Source organism: Myxocyprinus asiaticus, chromosome 25 (genome assembly GCF_019703515.2).
Source record: "Myxocyprinus asiaticus isolate MX2 ecotype Aquarium Trade chromosome 25, UBuf_Myxa_2, whole genome shotgun sequence".
NCBI lineage: Eukaryota > Metazoa > Chordata > Actinopteri > Cypriniformes > Catostomidae > Myxocyprinus > Myxocyprinus asiaticus.
The window spans coordinates 22078547-22097427 of NC_059368.1; the positions used below are offsets into that span (position 1 = coordinate 22078547).

Below are 18881 nucleotides of genomic sequence, written 5' to 3' on the forward strand. Positions count from 1 at the left end.
TGAGATTAGGTGAGTAGTATTTAGATGATCATGTGATCCTAAGATGGCAGCCACCATGAGGGGCTCTCCATGTAGAATAAAACAGCTTATCTTATGTGAGAGGTCATTATCTTACACGTTTCAAAATTATTATTTCTTTCTTTAAGATTTCAACTTTTTTAATGAGTACAAAAATCACTGAGTGCACCTTTAACATGTTTAAACATAACATACTATATTTGCTGGACAGCATTGGGTTTGGCCTTAAACTGTTACAATGTTACTGTACATACAGTATATAACAGATATAACATATGGTACCTCTTTGTAAAGACGGGTTGTCAAAATGAATCTCCATCTGTACATAAACTGGGTCTATTGAGGTTCCTATAGACATTCCAACATGTGGAGGATACGTGAAGCCCTACAATGGATGTAAATAAAATAAAATAAAAAACAGCTATTTTCAATCAAGACCCAAAACTTTAACAACTTGTAAGTAGTGTGAAATTAACTGTTAAACAGTAGAGAAAAATAAGGCAAGGATCAGAGAAAAAAGATTACATGTTAGAACTGTTAAATTGCAACATACTGTAATAATCCATCATGGCATAACATGACATTCAGCTGTATAAAAATACTCTGTGTGTGTTTTTCAAAGTTTATGAAACTTTAAATACAAAAGTAAGACCACCTCGCCCCCAATGGCCCAGGCAAACACAACGGTTTCACATGTGAAGAAGGAGTCTGGCATATTTGGATGGTAGCATTCATGTCCCCAGTTGATCTCACTCTTGTTCAGATTGCTGTCACACTGGTAAAGCAGAATATGATGGACCAGATTCTCATGACCCTTCTGTATCAATGGCTCTATCTGAAAGCAACAAAGATAAAAGATTAAAATAAATATTTATAGGTCCTTGACTCAATTTTTCTTTCTTTTTTTTCTTTCTTTTTTTTAGTTTTCAGCACTAAAGTAAAAAGGGATGTCTAAAACTCAAAATATGTTTCTGAGTTAAGTGACACAAAGTCACAATGGGGCAGATTGCATATAGTAATATATATATATATATATATATATATATATATATATATATATATATCTATACTGTATCAAAGGTGTCATTGTAAATTAGTTCGAAGCAATGAAATAAAACAAAATCTGGAAAAATTGTACATTAATACAAGATACAGTATGTTATACAATCTAAAACAGCACTTTACATTACATGCTGCTCTGAACTTTAAGTATAAATCAGCCTCAGAGATTTAACAAAAAGTGGCCTCTCATTTAAAACTATTCTATTTTGATCAATTTAAAGAAAACTGTGTGTGAAAACAGTAGGTCTGTATGTGTGTGGGTGTGTGGATTGTTGTGTGAGCTAAAACTAGCTCAGATATCTCTGGAATAGGAAGTAGGGGATTTTAGATTTATTTTTCTCCTCACAGTGGGTTTCTTCTGTCGGAACTGGAATTCTAAATAAAATTATTTCCAACAGAGTGATCTGTGTGCTTCACTTTCAAGGGCCTCTGCCTGAAGCAGTGGGACCCAGGACCAAACAGTGGCTGAATAAACATTCAACATTCCTTTATTTCTCTTTCACCTCCTGTTAATTACCCATGGGGAGCCATTTTGTTGGGGGCCCCAAAAGCTAATGAACAAGTTGCAATATAACTTATTCTATAGTAGCATTCTATAATATTTCTAACTGATAGCAGCATTAGTGTCTGATCCATTCACCTATAACAGATTCAGATCTTCCATTATCTTCCATTTTATCTTCCATTAAATGGCACTATCATCATTATCTTGAACATTATGATTTGACAGGCATGGGTGTGCATTGTTGGACTGACAATAACAAGTAAGTAATTAAGTAAAGCTTTATTTATATGGCACCTTATAAAACAGTGTTTACAAAGTGCTTTACAGATGTTCACAAAGAATAAGACTCAAAAAATTAAAATTAAGAGAATAAAATAGAATTACTGGTAGCACATTATAATAAGGTTACATTTGCTAATATTAGTAAATGCATTAGGTATCAACTGAACTAATAATGTACAACACACACACACACACACACACACACAAACTTGTTTTTATGTCATTGTGGGAACTCTCCATAGACTTCCATGCATTTTATGGATTTAAAACAGATCCAATGCTAATTTCTATCCCCTAACCCTACCCCTAAACCCAACCCTCACAGAAACCTTTTTGCATTTTTATATTTTCAAAAAACATTGTTTAGTATGTTTAATAAGCCATTTCCCTCGTGGGGACCGCTGCCTGGGCCCCACAAGGTAGGTGATCTCAGGTTTTACTATCCTTGTGGGGACATTTGTTACACACACACACACACACACACACACACACACACACACACACACACACACACTTTGGGTTTTCATGTTTTATGAGGACTCTCCATAGACATAATGGTTTTTATACTGTACAAACTTTATATTCTATCCCCTAACCCTAACCTTCACAGAAAACTTTCTGCATTTTTAAACTTATAAGCTGTTTTCTTCATGGGGACTGACTGATTGTCATAAAAAACTTAAGGTTTTACTATCCTTGTGGGGACATTTGGTCCCCACAACATAGGGAATACCTGGAAACACACACACACACGCACACACACACACACACACACACACACACGTTGGTGCGGCTATCATAATGAGGACTCTCCATAGACATAATGATTTTTATACTGTACAAACTATAGATTCTATCCCCTAACCCTATCCTTAAACCTAACCCTCACAGAAACATTTTTGCATTTTTACATTTTCAATAAAACATTGTTTAGTATGTTTTGTAAGAGATTTAAATTATGGGGACACTAGAAATGTCCTCATAAACCACATTTATAGCATAATACCCTTGTTATTACCAGTTTGTAACCTAAAAAAAGTCCTAGTAAACCAAATAAACCTGCACACACACACACACACACACACACACACACTCTCACACACACACACACACACATGTTGGTGCAGCTATCATTATGAGGACTCTCCACAGACATAATGATTTTTATACTGTACAAACTATAGATTCTATCCCCAACCCTAACAAAATCAAATCAAATCAAATCAAATCACTTTTATTGTCACACAACCATAAACACAAGTGCAATAGTGTGTGAAATTCTTGGGTGCAGTTCCGAGCAACATAGTAGTCGTGACAGTGATGAGACAATTTAGAATAAACATCAGATTTACAACATGGTTTAAAATCTAATATACACATAAATTACACACAACACAATATACAAATAATAACATACAATGTACAGTATACAATACACACAATATAGAATACACATTATACAATAAAAAAAAAGTATATATAGTATATATAGAATGTACAGTAGGTTGTATTGTACTGTATTGACATTCAGGCTGTCGGTTGGTAGTAAGTTGTTAAGAGAGAATATAATATAATAATAATACAATTTATGACAGTCTGGTGTGAGATATAAGAGTAATAAAGTGCAGTGCTGATGTATTTGATCGTGGGAGATCAAGAGTTCAAAAGTCTGATCGCTTGGGGGAAGAAGGTGTCATGAAGTCGGCTGGTGCGGGTCCTGATGCTGCAATACCACCTGCCTGATGGTAGCAGTGAGAACAGCCCATGGCTCGGGTGGCTGGAGTCTCTGATGATCCTCCGAGCTTTTTTCACACATCACCTGGTATATATGTCCTGGAGGGAGGGAAGCTCACCTCCGATGATGTGTCTGGCAGTTTGCACTACCCTTTGCAGGTCTTTGCGGTTGTGGGCTGTGCTATTGCCGTACCAGGCAGAGATGCAGCCAGTCAGGATGCTCTCTACAGTGCAGGTGTAGAACCGTGTGAGGATGTGGCGGTTCTTTCCAAACTTCCTCAGCCGTCTCAGGAAGAAGAGGGGCTGATGAGCCTTCTTCACAACGGCTTCAGTGTGGATAGATCATGTTAGTTCCTCAGTGATGTGGACACCCAGGAACTTGAAGCTGCTGACTCTCTCCACTGGTGCTCCATTGATGGTGATGGGACTGTGTTCTCTATCTCTTCTCCTGAAGTCCACCACCAGCTCCTTTGTCTTACTGACGTTGAGGTAGAGGTTGTGCTCCTGACACCAATGTGTCAGAGTGTGCACCTCCTCTCTTTGGCTGTTTCATCATTGTCAGTGATCAGACCTACCACCGTCGTATCATCAGCAAACTTGATGGCATTGGAGCTGTGTGTTGCCACACAGTCATGTGTGTACAGGGAATACAGGAGTGGGCTAAGAACACAGCCCTGTGGGGCTCCAGAGTTGAGGGTCAGTGATGAGAAGATGTTGCTGCCTATTCTAACCACCTGGCATCTGCTTGACAGGAAGTCCAGGATCCAGCTGCACAGCGAGCTGTTTAAGCCCAGAGCCCGGAGCTGTAGTCTACAAACAGCATTCTCACATAAGTGTTCTTTTTTCCAGGTGGGAGAGAGCAGTGTGTATTGTAGATGCAATGGCATCATCAGTGGAGCGGTTGTTGTGGTGAGCAAACTGCAATGGGTCAAGTGAGGAAAGCAGCACAGAGCAGATGTAATCTCTTATTAGTCTCTCAAAGCATTTGCTGATGATGGGGGTCAGAGCAACAGGACGCCAGTAAGTTAAGCAAGTTATTTTGGATTGCTTTGGAACAGGCACAATAGTGGACATTTTAAAGCATGTGGGGACTACAGACAAAGAGAGGGAAAGGTTGAAAATATCCGTAAAAACACCAGCCAGTTGGTTCGCGCACGCACTGACGACGCGGCCCGGAATGCCATCTGGACCCGCGGCTTTGCGGATATTCACCCGTCGGAAGGATCGGGTTACATCCACTACAGAGATGGAGAGTGAACTAACCTCTGTAGCTTCGGCCTCGAGAGCTCTTTCCGCGAGGGTGGTGTTATTTCCCTCAAAACGAGCATAAAAAATATTTAGCTCATCCGGGAGAGAGGCAGCGGTGTTCGCGGCTGAGTTTTTATTCCCTTTAAAGTCCGTGATGATGTTAATTCCCTGCCACATGCTTCTAGAGTTGGTGGTGTTAAACTGTCCTTCAATCTTGTTCCTGTGCTGACATTTTGCTGATCTGATAGTTTTTCAGAGAGCATAACTGGCTTGTTTTTGCTCCTCCGCGTTCCCGGAATTAAAAGCGGAGGTCCGTGCATCAAGTGCCGCGCGAACATCGCTATTAATCCAAGGTTTCTGGTTCGGATAGATCCGTATTGTTCTGGTCAGAACGTCGTCCTCTACGCATTTTCTCATGAAACACATTACACTATCAGCGTAAAGCTCGATGTCGTCATCAGAGGCGGACCGGAACATCTCCCAGTTTGCGTGATCAAAACAGTTTTGTAGCATACAGTCTGAATGGTCCGACCAGCACTGGATCATTCTGAGGGTGGGTGCTTCCTGTTTCAGTTTCTGCCTGTAAGCGGGCAGAAGCAGAATGGAAGAGTGGTCCGATTTGCCAAATGGTGGGCGGGGGAGGGATTTGTAGCCGTCCCGGACGGGAGAGTAGCAACGGTCCAAAACCCGATCCCCTCGGGTGTTAAAACTAATACGTTGGTGGTATTTTGGTGCGACTTATTTGAAACTGGCTTTATTAAAGTCCCCAGTCACAATGAACGCGGCCTCAGGGTGCGCGGTTTCCTGCTTGCTTATAATCCCGTACAGTTCCTTGAGTGCCCGGTCTGTGTCGGCTTGTGGCGGGATGTACACTGCTGTGATAATGACCGCTGTGAATTCCCTCGGTAGCCAGAATGGTCGACACAGAAGCATGAGAAATTCCAGATCAGGAGAGCAGAAAGACTTGATAGAATGTACGTTGATCATAAAACATACACCACCACCTCTGCTTTTACCTGAGAGGTCTTTCACTCTGTCCGGTCAGTGCACGGAGAACCCTGCGGGTTCAATGGCTCAGTCTGGAATCTCCGCAGACATCCAAGTTTCTGTTAGGCAGATAATGCAGCAGTCCCTCGTCTCTCGTTGGATCTGCGCTTTCAGCTCGCAGAGCTCGTTATCCAGAGACTGAACATTTGCCAGTAGAATACTGGGTAGCGGGGGTCGATTTGCACGACGTCTTACTCTGATGAGAACGCCGGCTCTGTTTCCCCTTTTCCTCCTGCGTTTCCGTGGCCAGGCAGCCCAGACAAAGGGCTCCGCTGGCGTGTTTGTAAACAGGGGGTCGGCATTGAGGAATTTGAAGTCCGGTTTGCGGTGTGTAATTGCTGAACCAATGTCCAAAAGTGTTTGTCTGTCGTAGACAATAAGGCAGACAACATCCAGTACAAAAAACATAAGAATTGTAAACAAAACAAACAAAACACTACAGTGTTGTGTTGGAGCTCACAACGCAGCAGCCATACTCGGCGCCATCTAACCCTACCCTACCCCTAAACCTAACCCTCACAAAAAACGCTTTTTTACATTTTCAAAAAAAGAACATAGTTTATTATGTTTTTTAAGTGATTTAAATTATGGGGACACTAGAAATGTCCTCATAAACCACATTTATAGCATAATACCCTTGTAATTACCAGTTTGTAACCTAAAAAAAAAGTCCTCGTAAACCACTAAAACCTTCCCACACACACACACACACACACACACACACACACACACACACACACACTCAAGCACACACACACAATTTATTAATCTCTGCTAATGTTAGTTAATACAATTACAAATTTTCATTGTTAGTTCATGTTAACTTATGTTGTTCACTAATGTTAACAAATGCAATCTTATTTTAAAGTGTTACCAAATTTCTATTAAAGAATAAGAAAATAAAACGCATAAAAACACATAGAATAGTAACAATTAAAAAAAGAAGAACATTTTATTGTTTGAGGAAAGGCCCAAGTAAATAAGTGTGCCTTGTGATACTTTTTAAAAGTGCTAAATGAGTCAATAGCTTATAGACTATCAGGAAGAGAGTTTCACAGCTTGGTACCATAATAACTAAAGGCTGACTCCCCTGTTTCAATCATGCCACAAGCAAGTTGCAGTTGAAAGATCTGAGTGACCCAGGTGGAGTGTATTTAGTAGTTTTGGGTTCGAGTCCACCTTAGTCGAATCCGAGTCAAGTCCGAGTCTTTAAACAATCGAGTCCGAGTCGAGTCCGAGTCCAAAAGGGGCCGAGTTAGACTCAAGACCAAGTCCATAACAGGCCAAGTCTGAGTTGAGTCCGAATGAATCTGTTCATGAATCTGAATGAAAATTGTAACCGTAAACTCAACATCAATATTTTAAGCTTATTTTAAACTTCACAACTAAGAAAAACAGTTTGTCAATATAAATGTAACAAAAACACCTCTGTTGCATTTCATATTTACATTTTATGTTTAGTGTCCTGCTGAAAAGACTTCAATGTGGTTTCAGAATGAAGGTGTATGAAGACAAAACTGCCCTTCAGCACAATTCTTATTGCGTTCTGTTGACATTTCAATTATTTGTTGCTTTTTCCCCTCCACTCAAACATAGACTAAAGAAAGTGAAAGCTGCGTTAGTCATTACAACCAAGGTTATTATGTTTCTAATTTGTCAATTCAAAATTAACTTAGTTTTATTTAAAATAATCTCTATCTAAAGAAATATTAGTCTACACTGAGATTTCTTTCTGAATCTTTTTTCTCTATCTGCCGACTGATTTGGGAAAATACAGTACATACAAATGAGGAAACACAGTAGTACTGCAGGGCAGTTCTGCGTGCTGCTAGTGTACCTTAGTCAAACCTGAATGAGTGGATGCAAGCCATCTCCTTTTATACCCATATGTCCGGGGGAGTGGCATGCAAATTCCACTCGCCAATTCTCATTGGCCTTTTCTCAAATATCAGAGGTGATTAGGGCTCCCAAGTTCAACCCCCAGTGTCACTACATTGACACAACATCTCGTTCCCTCCATCAGGGAATGGAGGTTACAACAGTAACTAAGATGTTTTACAGGCATTGCTAATAGGTTTTTTTTTTAAAACTAAGCTCACTGTCATACACAATTCCTAAATTATTAATGTGATTTTTGGCAAGGGGTCTAGATAAAGCATAATAATTCATCCACAATGTGTCCACACACAATTTTCGACAACACAAGCAAAAAAACAAACAAAAACAAAAAAATCCCGTTATATGGAATCTTAATCAATTAAGCCAATACTGTAGAAAGTAGACAGACTTCCCAGACAGCATCTTCTGGCATTACATAGCGTGAGGTATGACCAATAAAACTGAATATGAACAATGACAGCCAGTAGCAATTTTAACCACCATGTAAATCACGCAATTGCGTGGGGCCTTGGACGTCAGGGGGCCCCCTGCCCCGGTAGGAAAGCTCTAAAAAAACACTTGTGGGGTGACATGTCACATGTTGTTCTGTGTACTCATGCGAATATGCTGTTGTCAGCGCTCTCACAGCGGTTCACGTTAGAGGTCCGCTGGGTTTTGGTCAGTTTTTCAAGTAGGAGTTCAGTTTGTAATTTATGAAAAAATATCCAGGTCTTACCGAACTTGTTTCGCCCACAGATATGCGCAAATGAATAAGTTAGGGGCCGTTCACAACAAACATGTTTTGTGTACGTCTACTCTGTTTTTCAATGGTTTTTCTATGTAATCAACCGCTGGACGTACAGTAGCCTACGTCCTTGACTGCTGGACCACGTCTCGCTGTTTCTTCAGTGTCTCACACAGGACCAGCACATTTTTAGACACTGTGCCAAGTTAATGCCGTGTCTCGCATATCGAGACACCTGCGTTCTGTTTCATTCATTGCATTGCATCTAGATTATTTTTAGCGCAGGTGTCACAAATATTTAACGTTCTGAACAAGTTCAGGTTGCAAAGAGGTCAATGTTACAATGTATAACATTATTCCAGACTGTTCTGCACCAAGCAAAGTTTCAGTGCTTGATAAACGGCAATGTTTTTTTCCTTCTGCTCTAGTGTGTTGAGGGGCCGACGTGACTTGTATGTTTACTATTACTGTTACAAATGTTGCCTACGATGCCTACATAAGATACAGCCTTTTGCAACATGGTGAACAATACACTGCAGTGTCACAATATGAGCTCCAAGTGAAAGTAAATAAGACTAAATACTATTAAATTAAATACTAGTAAATATATTACTACTGTATACAACAAATCCTTAAAGTAATAATATAATACTGTATCATATTATAATGACAAACTGGACAACAATAAAAAAAATGTTGGGTTAAAATAATATTAAAGTACAACTGAACTGCAAAATGGTAGTGAGTGAAGAGTGAGTTTTATTTCATTAAACATTTTATATGTACTTGGCTACAACGGCTGATGGGATTAATTTAAAATTATGATTTAAAAAACATTTTATGTAATTTTTTTAAGCAAATATTTTCAAAATGGGGCCCCGGGTTGGTTGGTTGCTTGGGGCCTCAGAAATCGTAAACCCGCCCCTGATGACAGCAGGATCTAAATCTGAACAGTGACAAAATGGCCTGAAAATAAACAGTGAGAGCATAGTGTCTGGAAAGTCTGTTCCTATTTGACAGCTACACATCTGCTCCATGAAACTAGGAGGAAACAGAATAGGAAACATTCAGACAGTGGTGTGGTTATGGGGCAGCTGCTGGCATCTTACTAACACAGCCTGGAGATTTTCAAATTCTAGGCTATTGTAGAGAGGACAGGAAAGGGTGGGGGTCAAAATTATTATTCACTTGGCGGTTTCAAATGAGTAGTGTTCAGTTTAAATTTATGAAATGTTAAATGGTCAGCGGATGAAAATTCTGTTATCATTTACTCACCTTCATGTTGTTCCATACCCACATGACTGTTTTTATTTCACTTTCATGTTGTTTTAAAGCCTTTCTTCCATGGTCTGCAAAAGTAGATGTTAGGCAGAATGACAACCCAACCCGATCTCATGAAAAGTCGTACATAATTTATGAGTTGGCTATTTCATATGGTCTCGCATAATGTTGTTCGCATAAACTCGTACGACTTTATCACATGCAAATTCCCGGATGTCTAATGCGCAAGTAAGCACGAGTTCCATGCACAAGGTGTTAAGGACATACGTATTAATATATTTTGCCCTAACCCAAACCCCTTATCTAAACTTAACCAATTAGTAGAGTGTGTAAACATGACAGGAAACTGTTGCGTGTGACAGAAGCAAGTAATTGTCACGTATTAGATGGAAACGATGTCCAGCAATGTCATTGGCTGTAGTGAAAGTTGTAGGAATTCAAACAGTCACACGATATCATACGAATTAGCCAAATTTAGAAAAGTCATACAAATCCTGACGATTTCACCGTGAGAGTGTGTTGGACAGTCTCAGTCACTCATTCACTTTCATTGCATCTTTTTTTCCAAACAAAGAAAGTGCATGGTGACTGAGGCTGTCATTTTGCCTAACATCTCCTATTGTACTACACAGAAGAAATGGTTTGAAACAACATGAGGGTGAGCAAATGATGACTGAATTTTCATTTTAGGGTGAACTATCCCCTTAACTTCTAATATCTAGCATAGCAATTAATTTATGCATTTTTCTCCATGCACCAGAGCGATATGACAAACATATTCTTTCATGAAATATTTCATACGTATTTTGGTACATTTTGTGGCTTGACTAAGGCCACAATAAAGGTGGCATGCTTCTAATTAGTTTGAAGGACTAAAAGGGTGAATGTGTCTGCACGTTTCATTGTCTTAATGTACAGACTAAGTAAAAGCATCTTCACTGTACAGCCTTTGTATTCAACACACTAAATAACTAAATGGCTTACATTCATATTGTGCACTGCTCACTCTTGTCGCATGTGCAGGGCTTATGTTATGCACTAAAAATGTGGAGCTGCAGCCATAGTGACACATTCTTGCATATGAATGCTTGCCTGCCTCTATACAGTAGCTACATTTGACATTGACTACACCAGTTTGTGTCACGCCAATCAGTAAATTAAAGGCTAGTATATCTAAAAAATTAGTCTGAAAGAATAAAACTTAATTATGGCATTTTATCATATGATTAAAGTCTTCTAACATTACCTATTCTGCCTTTAATTAGGAAAACTTGAAAAGCATAGTTACGGGAAGACTCTTTCATCTGGGTTAGGGAGTATAATTGCAGTAACGTGTCTGATCTACAAATAGCAGCTGCAAAAGACAATAATAAGCAGGTGAGGAATAAAAAAAGAGACATAGGGAGAGAGAGAGAGAGAGAGAGAGAGAGAGAGAGAGACAGAGAGAGAGAAGGAAACTGCCACAGGTGACAACACAGCAAAATAAAATGAAAAATAATTTATATATATATATTTATATATATATATATATATATATATATATATATATACACACACACACACACACACACACACACACACACACACACACACACAACGGGTCTGTTGAATGCTTGATTCTGATTGGTTGACGGACGTTCTAAGGGGTGCAATTATTTTTCAGTAACCACACGGCTTTGAAGTAGTTCCAGGTCTTGACCGCATAACGGTTCCATATCACTTCGCCAAATTATTTCAGTTATTTCAAAGAGCCCTACAGGATACCACAACAAAATAACCAATTAAAACAAAGACATTGGTTAAGCACATCAGATAAGAATGACAAACAGTGTCTATAATATCCTAAATCAATTTCAGTTGAAAATCGCCCTCGCTCTCCCTCGTCTCACCCGCACTTACACATGCTCACACACATACATACGCATGCATGCACGCACACACACTCACATAGAGACTCGAGTTGCGACCAGCAAACAGAGCCGCACCCCAAGAAGGTAATCCCAGAAGTGATCTCTCTCAGTTTCTGAGTTTCTCTCTTTTGGTAACAAAAAAAAAAAAAAAAAAAAAAAACTCACACACAAAAAAAGCACACACACATGCACAAAATGCACTATCTTTGTACTTCAGTAAGTGCTCCAGGAAACCAGCGCAAGCCTCACAATCCTCTGTTGCTAGTTCTAAAGTGACGAAGGCTCGGACTGTATTAAACCAAGACACTGAATCTGTTGTGGAAGAAAGTAGTTCCTCTCATGAGAGCGTTTTAGGGACGAAAACCAGAAAATGCCTTGAGATAAAACAATGAAAGATGTCTTAAGGTGTGGTAACCATAAGCGGAATAATTGACTCCGGCCCGTTGAATTATTGAACAATAATGCACACCCGAGGTGTAACGGTCACTCCACTGTGCGTTGTGACCGCATTACCACCTCAGGTGTGCATTAATTTTCAATGATTCAACAGTCCGTCATCAATTATTCCATATACAGTTGCAGTCAGAAGTTTACATACACCTTAGCCAAATACATTTAAAATCAGTTTTTCCACAATTCCTGATATTTAATCGTAGAAAACATTCCCTGTCTTAGGTCAGTTAGGATTCCTGCTTTATTTTAAGAATATGAAATGTCAGAATAATAGTAGAGAGAATTAATTATTTCAGCTTTTATTTCTTTCATCACATTTCCAGTGGGTCAAAAGTTTACATACACTTTATTAGCATTTGGTAGCATTGCCTTTAAATTGTTTAACTTGGGTCAAACATTTTGGGTCGCCTTCCACAAGCTTCTCACAATAAGCTGCTGGAATTTTGGCCCATTCCTCCAGACAGAACTGGTGTAACTGAGTCAGGTTTTTAGGCCTCCTTGCTCGCACACACTTTTTCAGTTCTGCCCACAAATTTTCTATCGGATTGAGGTCAGGGCTTTGTGATGGCCACTCCAATACCTTGACTTTGTTGTCCTTAAGCCATTTTGCCACAACTCTGGGTGTATGCTTGGGGTCATTGTCCATTTGGAAGATCCATTTGCGACCAAGCTTTAAATTCCTGGCTGATGTCTTGAGATGTTGCTTCAATATCCACATAATTTTCCTTGATGATGCCATCTATTTTGTGAAGTGCACTAGTCCCTCCTGCAGCAAAGCACCCTCACAAAAGGATGCTGCCACCCCCATAGCTTGCAAGCCTCGCCCTTTTGCCTCCAAACATAACGATGGTCATTATGGCCAAACAGTTCACTTTTTGTTTCATTAGACCAGAGGACATTTCTCCAAAAAGTAAGATTTTTGTCCCCATGTGCACTTGCAAACTGTAGTCTGGCTTTTTTATGGCGGTTTTGGAGCAGTGGCTTCTTCCTTGCTGAGCAGCCTTTCAGGTTATGTCGCTATAGGACTCTTTTACTGTGGATATAGATACTTGCCTACCTGTTTCCTCCAGCATCTTCACAAGGTCCTTTGCAGTTGTTCTGGGATTGATTTGCACTTTTCGCACCAAAATACGTTAATCTCTAGGAGACAGAATGCGTCTCCTTCCTGAGTGGTATGATGGCTGTGCGGTCCCATGGTGTTTATACTTGTGTAATATTGTATGTACAGATGAACGTGGCACCTTCAGGCATTTGGAAATTGCTCCCAAGGATGAACCAGACTTGTGGAGGTCCACAATTATTTTCTGAGGTCTTGGCTGATTTCTTTTGATTTTCCCATGATGTCAAGCAAAGAGGCACTGAGTTTGAAGGTAGGCCTTAAAATACATCCACAGGTACACCTCCAATTCAGTAAACCTCCTATCAGAAGCTAATTGGCTAATTGTCTAAAGGCTTGACATTATTTTCTGGATTTTTTTCAAGCTGCTTAAAGGCACAGTTAACTTAGTGTATGTAAACTTCTGACCCACTGAAATTGTGATATAGTCAATTACAAGTGAAACAGTCTGTCTGTAAACAACTTTTGGAAAAATTACTTGTGTCATGCACGAAGTAGATGTCCTAAACGGCTTTCCAAAACTATAGTTTGCTAATATTAAATCTGTGGATTGGTTCAAAAATGAGTTTTAATGACTTCAACCTAAGTGTATGTAAAATTCTGACTGCACTGTTTATATATATATATATAAAGATCACGTGAGAGTGTGCCGGCCCGAACTCCAGGCATTTGCTGGTAACAGAGAGCACCTGCAGGTCCCCCACCCTCTTGATGGAAGTGAGCGCCACCAGGAGGGCCATCTTCAGAGACAGAGTGCTGAGCTTGGCCTGCTCCAGGGGCTCAAACGGGGCTCTTTGTAGGGCAGGTAGGACCACAGAGAGATCCCAAGAGGGGATCAGGCGCAGTCTAGGAGGATTCAATCTCCTCGCGCCTTAGAGGAACCTGTTGATCAGGTTGCTCTGTCGTGAGGGACTGCTGTCCAATGTATCATGGTGAGCTGCTATGGCAGCCACGTACACTTTCAGGGTAGAGGGAGACAGCCATCTCTCCAGCCCTTCCTGAAGAAAAGACAGCACATACCCGACAGCGCATCTCTGTGGGTCTTCCCCATGGGAAGAACACCAGTTAGTGAAAAGATGCCACTTCAAGGCATACAGCCACCTCATAAAGGGGACCCTGGCCTGAGTGATCATGTCTACCACCGCTGGCAGAAGACCTGCTAGGAGTCAGACTTGGAGATTCCAGAGGTCCGGCCGCGGGCGCTGGAGCATGGCTTGCCCCTGAGTGAGAAGGTCCTGCCTCAGGGGAATGCGCCAGGGAGGTGCTACTGTCAGGAGCATCAGATCCGAGAACCAAGTCCGGTTGGTTCAGTACGGTGCATACTGATCCTCCCTGACTTTGCACAGAGTCTGTGCAATGAGGCTCACAAGAGGAAACGCATACTTGCGTAGCCGCTGAGGCCAGCTGAAGCGGTCTCATATGCATCAACCTGAGGGGGAGAACCACCACTGAGGATGCCATATGCCCCAGGAGCCTCTGAAATTGTTTCACTGGCGCCGCTACCTTCTGCCTGAAGGTCTTCACATTTTTTAACATTCGGTCGTAAGATGTGCCCTGAGAGCGACTGAGTCCAACTCCATACCGAGAAAAGAGATGCTCTGCACAGGGGAGAGCTTGCTCTTCTCCCAGTTGACCTGAGGCCTGAGTCGGTCAAGGTGCTGAAGCACAAGATCCCTGTGTGCACACAATAGATCTCACGAGTGAACTAGGATTAGCCAGTCATTGAGATAATTGAGAATGTGTATGCCCTTCTCCCTTAGCAGTGCCAGGGCAACCTCTGCAACCTTGGTAAAGATGTGAGGGGACAGGGACAGACCGAAGGGGAGGATCTTGTATTGGCATGCTCGTCCCACGAAAGCAAACTGAAGAAAGGGTCTGTGTCGAGGAAGGATCGACACGTGGAAGTACGCGTCCTTCAGGTCGATGACCGCGAACCGATCCTGATGTCGTACTGATGCCAGGATGCGCTTTTGCATTAACATCCTGAACAGAAGCCTGTGTAATGCCTTGTTCAGGGCACGCAGGTCCAAGATTGGGCGCAACCATCCCCCTCTCTTGGGCACGATAAAATAAGGGCTGTAGAAGCCCTTGCACAACTCGGCTATGGGGACGGGCTCTATTGCTCCCTTCGCCAGAAGGGTGGCAACTTCTGCCTGAAGGACGGAGGCACCCTCGCCCTGCACCATATTGGAGAGGACACCACTGAATCAGGGCGGGCGTCTGGCGAACTGGATCGCGTAGCCAAGGTGAATCGTCCTGATGAGCCACCATGAGGGGCTGGAGAGCTCTAATCAGACAGCGGCACCAGGGGGATGACTGGACTTACCGTGCCCAGGAAGGGTGGTTCGTGGCAAGGCAGAGCAGGCGTCCCACCGGAAGCTTGACATATCCCTTAGTCGCTCCGCCGTCGAAGGTAGTCAGAGTGGATGAACTCGCGAAGCGTGTCCGGGCAGTAAAAGGTGCCTTTCACGACTTCGTTAGCTCCTCGTGCACTTCCGGGAAGGAAGGCACCGGAGCCCAGAAACCAATCATCCAGCCACAAATGCTCAGGGCAGGGTGGAGGGTTCCACTTCAGCCCGATTTTCGCAGCCGCCCGGGCAAGCACGGCTGCCATCTCAGCGTCTGAGTCATCTTGTGCTCTACCACCCGTGGGCGGGAGCTCAGAAGATTCGTCCACTTCCGATAGCAGAAGCCCACCCTCTGATGCCTCGACCAAAGGCTCATCCTCGTCGCGAGCCGTGAACATCACATTAAACCTGCCCTGTGACAGACCACCTGCATCGCTCGACAGCTCATCCAGACAGAACGAGCATGCTGGGGGATGGGAGGTCCGCGGAGGCTGAGACGGCGGAAACGCTCCCAAGTCCACATTCAGATTGCCCACGGTGCTTGCCGACCCGGCCGGCTGAGCGTCAGCCCAGGACGGACCAGGTCGTGGAGCAGACGCAGTGGCTCCTTACTTCCTGAAGAAGGAAGTGTGCTGTGACCGCAACGTTCTCATGGGCATGTTCTCGCAATGAGAACATAACCCTTCCATGAAAGCCACATCGGCGTGCTGGTGCCCCAGACACTTGAGGCAGATTTCATGGGTATCCGGAGGGGAGAGATAACGGCCACATCCAGTAGCGCAAACGCGGAAGGACACCTTTAAAAAGACGCCAAGCATTTGCTTGAGCTCTTTTAGAAGGAAATATACTCTTTCTAATATACTCTTTTAGCACCTGCAAACTCAGGCTGCCGAAGCGCCCAGGGGAAACACAGCACTCAACCGTGTGAGGGTGACCGCTGATATGTGCCATAAGAATCCAGCAGCATAGCAAAGCGTGAGAGGACGAACACACATGCATTCGGCTCTGAATAAAAAAATCTGAATGAGTGATGCACGCCATCTCCTTTTATACCCGTATGTAAGTGGCATGCAAATTCCACTCACCAATTTTCATTGGCCTTTTCTATTTTAAGCAAAGGTGATTGGGGCTCTCAAGATCGAACCCCTAGTGTCACTACATCAACACAATGTCGAGTGAGTGACAGACAGGGAACTGTGTTTTTCACACGGTTCAGTTTACACCTATTCGTGACCCTTCCGTTCAGTTTGTTCGGGGCCCCCGCCACATTCCAGCGTCTCATGGACAAAATTCTCAAGCCACATACGGCATGTCACCACTTATCTAGATGATATTATCATTTATAGTAATGATTGGCAGCGGCACATGCAAAATCTGAGAGCTGTCCTGAAATTGCTGCTGCAGGCGGGGCTCACGGCCAACTTGAAGAAGTGCGCAATTGGGCGGGTGGAAGTTCGGTATCTGGGGTTCCATTTGGGCCATGGGCTGGTGCTTCCCCAAAATAAAAAAACCACAGTGATCAAGGCCTGCCCAGCGCCCAAGACTAAAAAGGAGGTGAGACAGCTTCTGAGGCTGGCTGGCTACTACTGAAGGTTTGTGCCTAGTTTCTGTGATGTCACCAGCCTGCTGACTGATCTCACTAGAAAGGGGGCTCCCAATCCGGTCCAGTGGACAGAGTTGTGCCAACAGGCTTTTCTAAAACTGAAATCTGCACTTTGTGGGGGACCGCTCTTACATGCTCCAAACTTCTCTCTCCCCTTTATTTTGCAGACGGATGCATCTGACAGAGGGCTGGGGCAGTGCTCTTGCAGGAGGTGGAGGGGGAGGAGCGACCGGTGATGTACATTAGTCGTAAACTCTCACTGATGGAAACTGAGTACAGCACCATTGAAAAGGAGTGTTTGGTGACTAAGTGGACGGTCCTCACCCTCCGCTACTACCTGCTGGGGTGGGCCTTCTGCCTCTGTTCAGATCACACCCCAATCCAGTGGCTCCCCCGCATGAAGGATACCAATGCGTGGATCACCTGTTGGTACCTGTCATTTTAGCTGTTCAAATCTGAGGTGATCCACAGACCGGGGGCACAGATGGCTGTGGCTGACTTTCTCTCCAGAAATGGGGGGGGGGGGAGTTGGCACTAAAGTGTAAAAGCAGTGCAGATGTGTTAAGAGCCATCTGTCTGTTTACCTTAAATTTTGTGACTTTACGATTTTAGCCAGCAGGTGGAGGCAAAAGACCATTTTTGTGTGTAATCTGAGCCAGTTGGTGACGTGAAGTGAGTCAGCGTCACTCAGTGTTTATATTCAACAACACTCCATGATCGCTCGTATTACTACTACACTACTAAAGCTAAGACATAGCTTAAAATGGCTTTAAACTAACAACTTCAGCATTAAGGCTCATCACAGCTGAGAGACACAACAGACTGATTAATTACACAAACTCAAGGTGCTTACCTCTTACCGGACTTTCCACATTGGAGAGAAAATACCGTTCAAAATGGTGGAGGAGACTGCGGTTTCTATAGTTAAAGACTCTTGCGCACCATTTACTGCAAAATAAGGAGGAATATCCCCACTTGGACAGCTATTTTTCCACTGAGAAAATAGGATGTATTTGACCACAATGACATTATCTTCAGAAAGCTGACTAACAGACTACAGCATCATCAACAACTCTCTCTCTCTCTCTCTCTCTCTCTCATACACACACACACACACACACACACACACACACACACACACACACACGCATCCTTATTTCTTCAGTAACATGTTAGAAACAGCCCAAGCTGTGATACTAGTAGTTCTGAAGTGATGTTTTTGAGAGGCTTGGATGCATCATTTGGTTTGAACCAGCAACGGCAGATTCTGATCCGTCACTTAAGAAAGTAGTTTTTATGCACAAATGTGTTTTTTGTGATCGTACTCAGATTTCCTAATTTTTTATTGTTCATTGAACTGTTGTATATAAGCAATATCACACTTGCAATCATGCTATATGGTCCTAAATCAGCACTGCTGTGATTACCTATGGCACTCGGCCTGCAGCTGAATCACTATATATATATATATGAGTAGGCAGACAGTCATTCACAGCAGGCAGGATCATTTACATTTAATCATTTCACCTGTTGATGCTCATTGACCCCACCAATGGGTTTGACTTTACTTAGCTTAAATTAGTTCACATTTACTATATAGTGTGCTGTTCAAAGTTGTTCATAATGTTGACAAATTATACATCTGTATAA

The 18881-nt window shown here is 42.5% G+C and overlaps 1 protein-coding gene across 3 annotated transcripts in view; it reads right to left on the bottom strand.

The window, feature by feature from the left end:
• The window catches only part of LOC127416133 (DBH-like monooxygenase protein 1 homolog), a 52161-nt gene that overhangs the window by 26408 nt on the left and 6872 nt on the right, over positions 1-18881 (bottom strand). For all 3 annotated transcript variants that reach the window (XM_051655285.1, XM_051655286.1, XM_051655284.1), the window contains exons 5-6: positions 674-853; positions 301-403 (exon numbers count right to left, since the gene is read on the bottom strand). In XM_051655285.1, coding sequence (XP_051511245.1) covers positions 301-403; positions 674-853 — 283 coding nt within the window. The remainder of the gene's footprint in view (positions 1-300; positions 404-673; positions 854-18881) is intronic.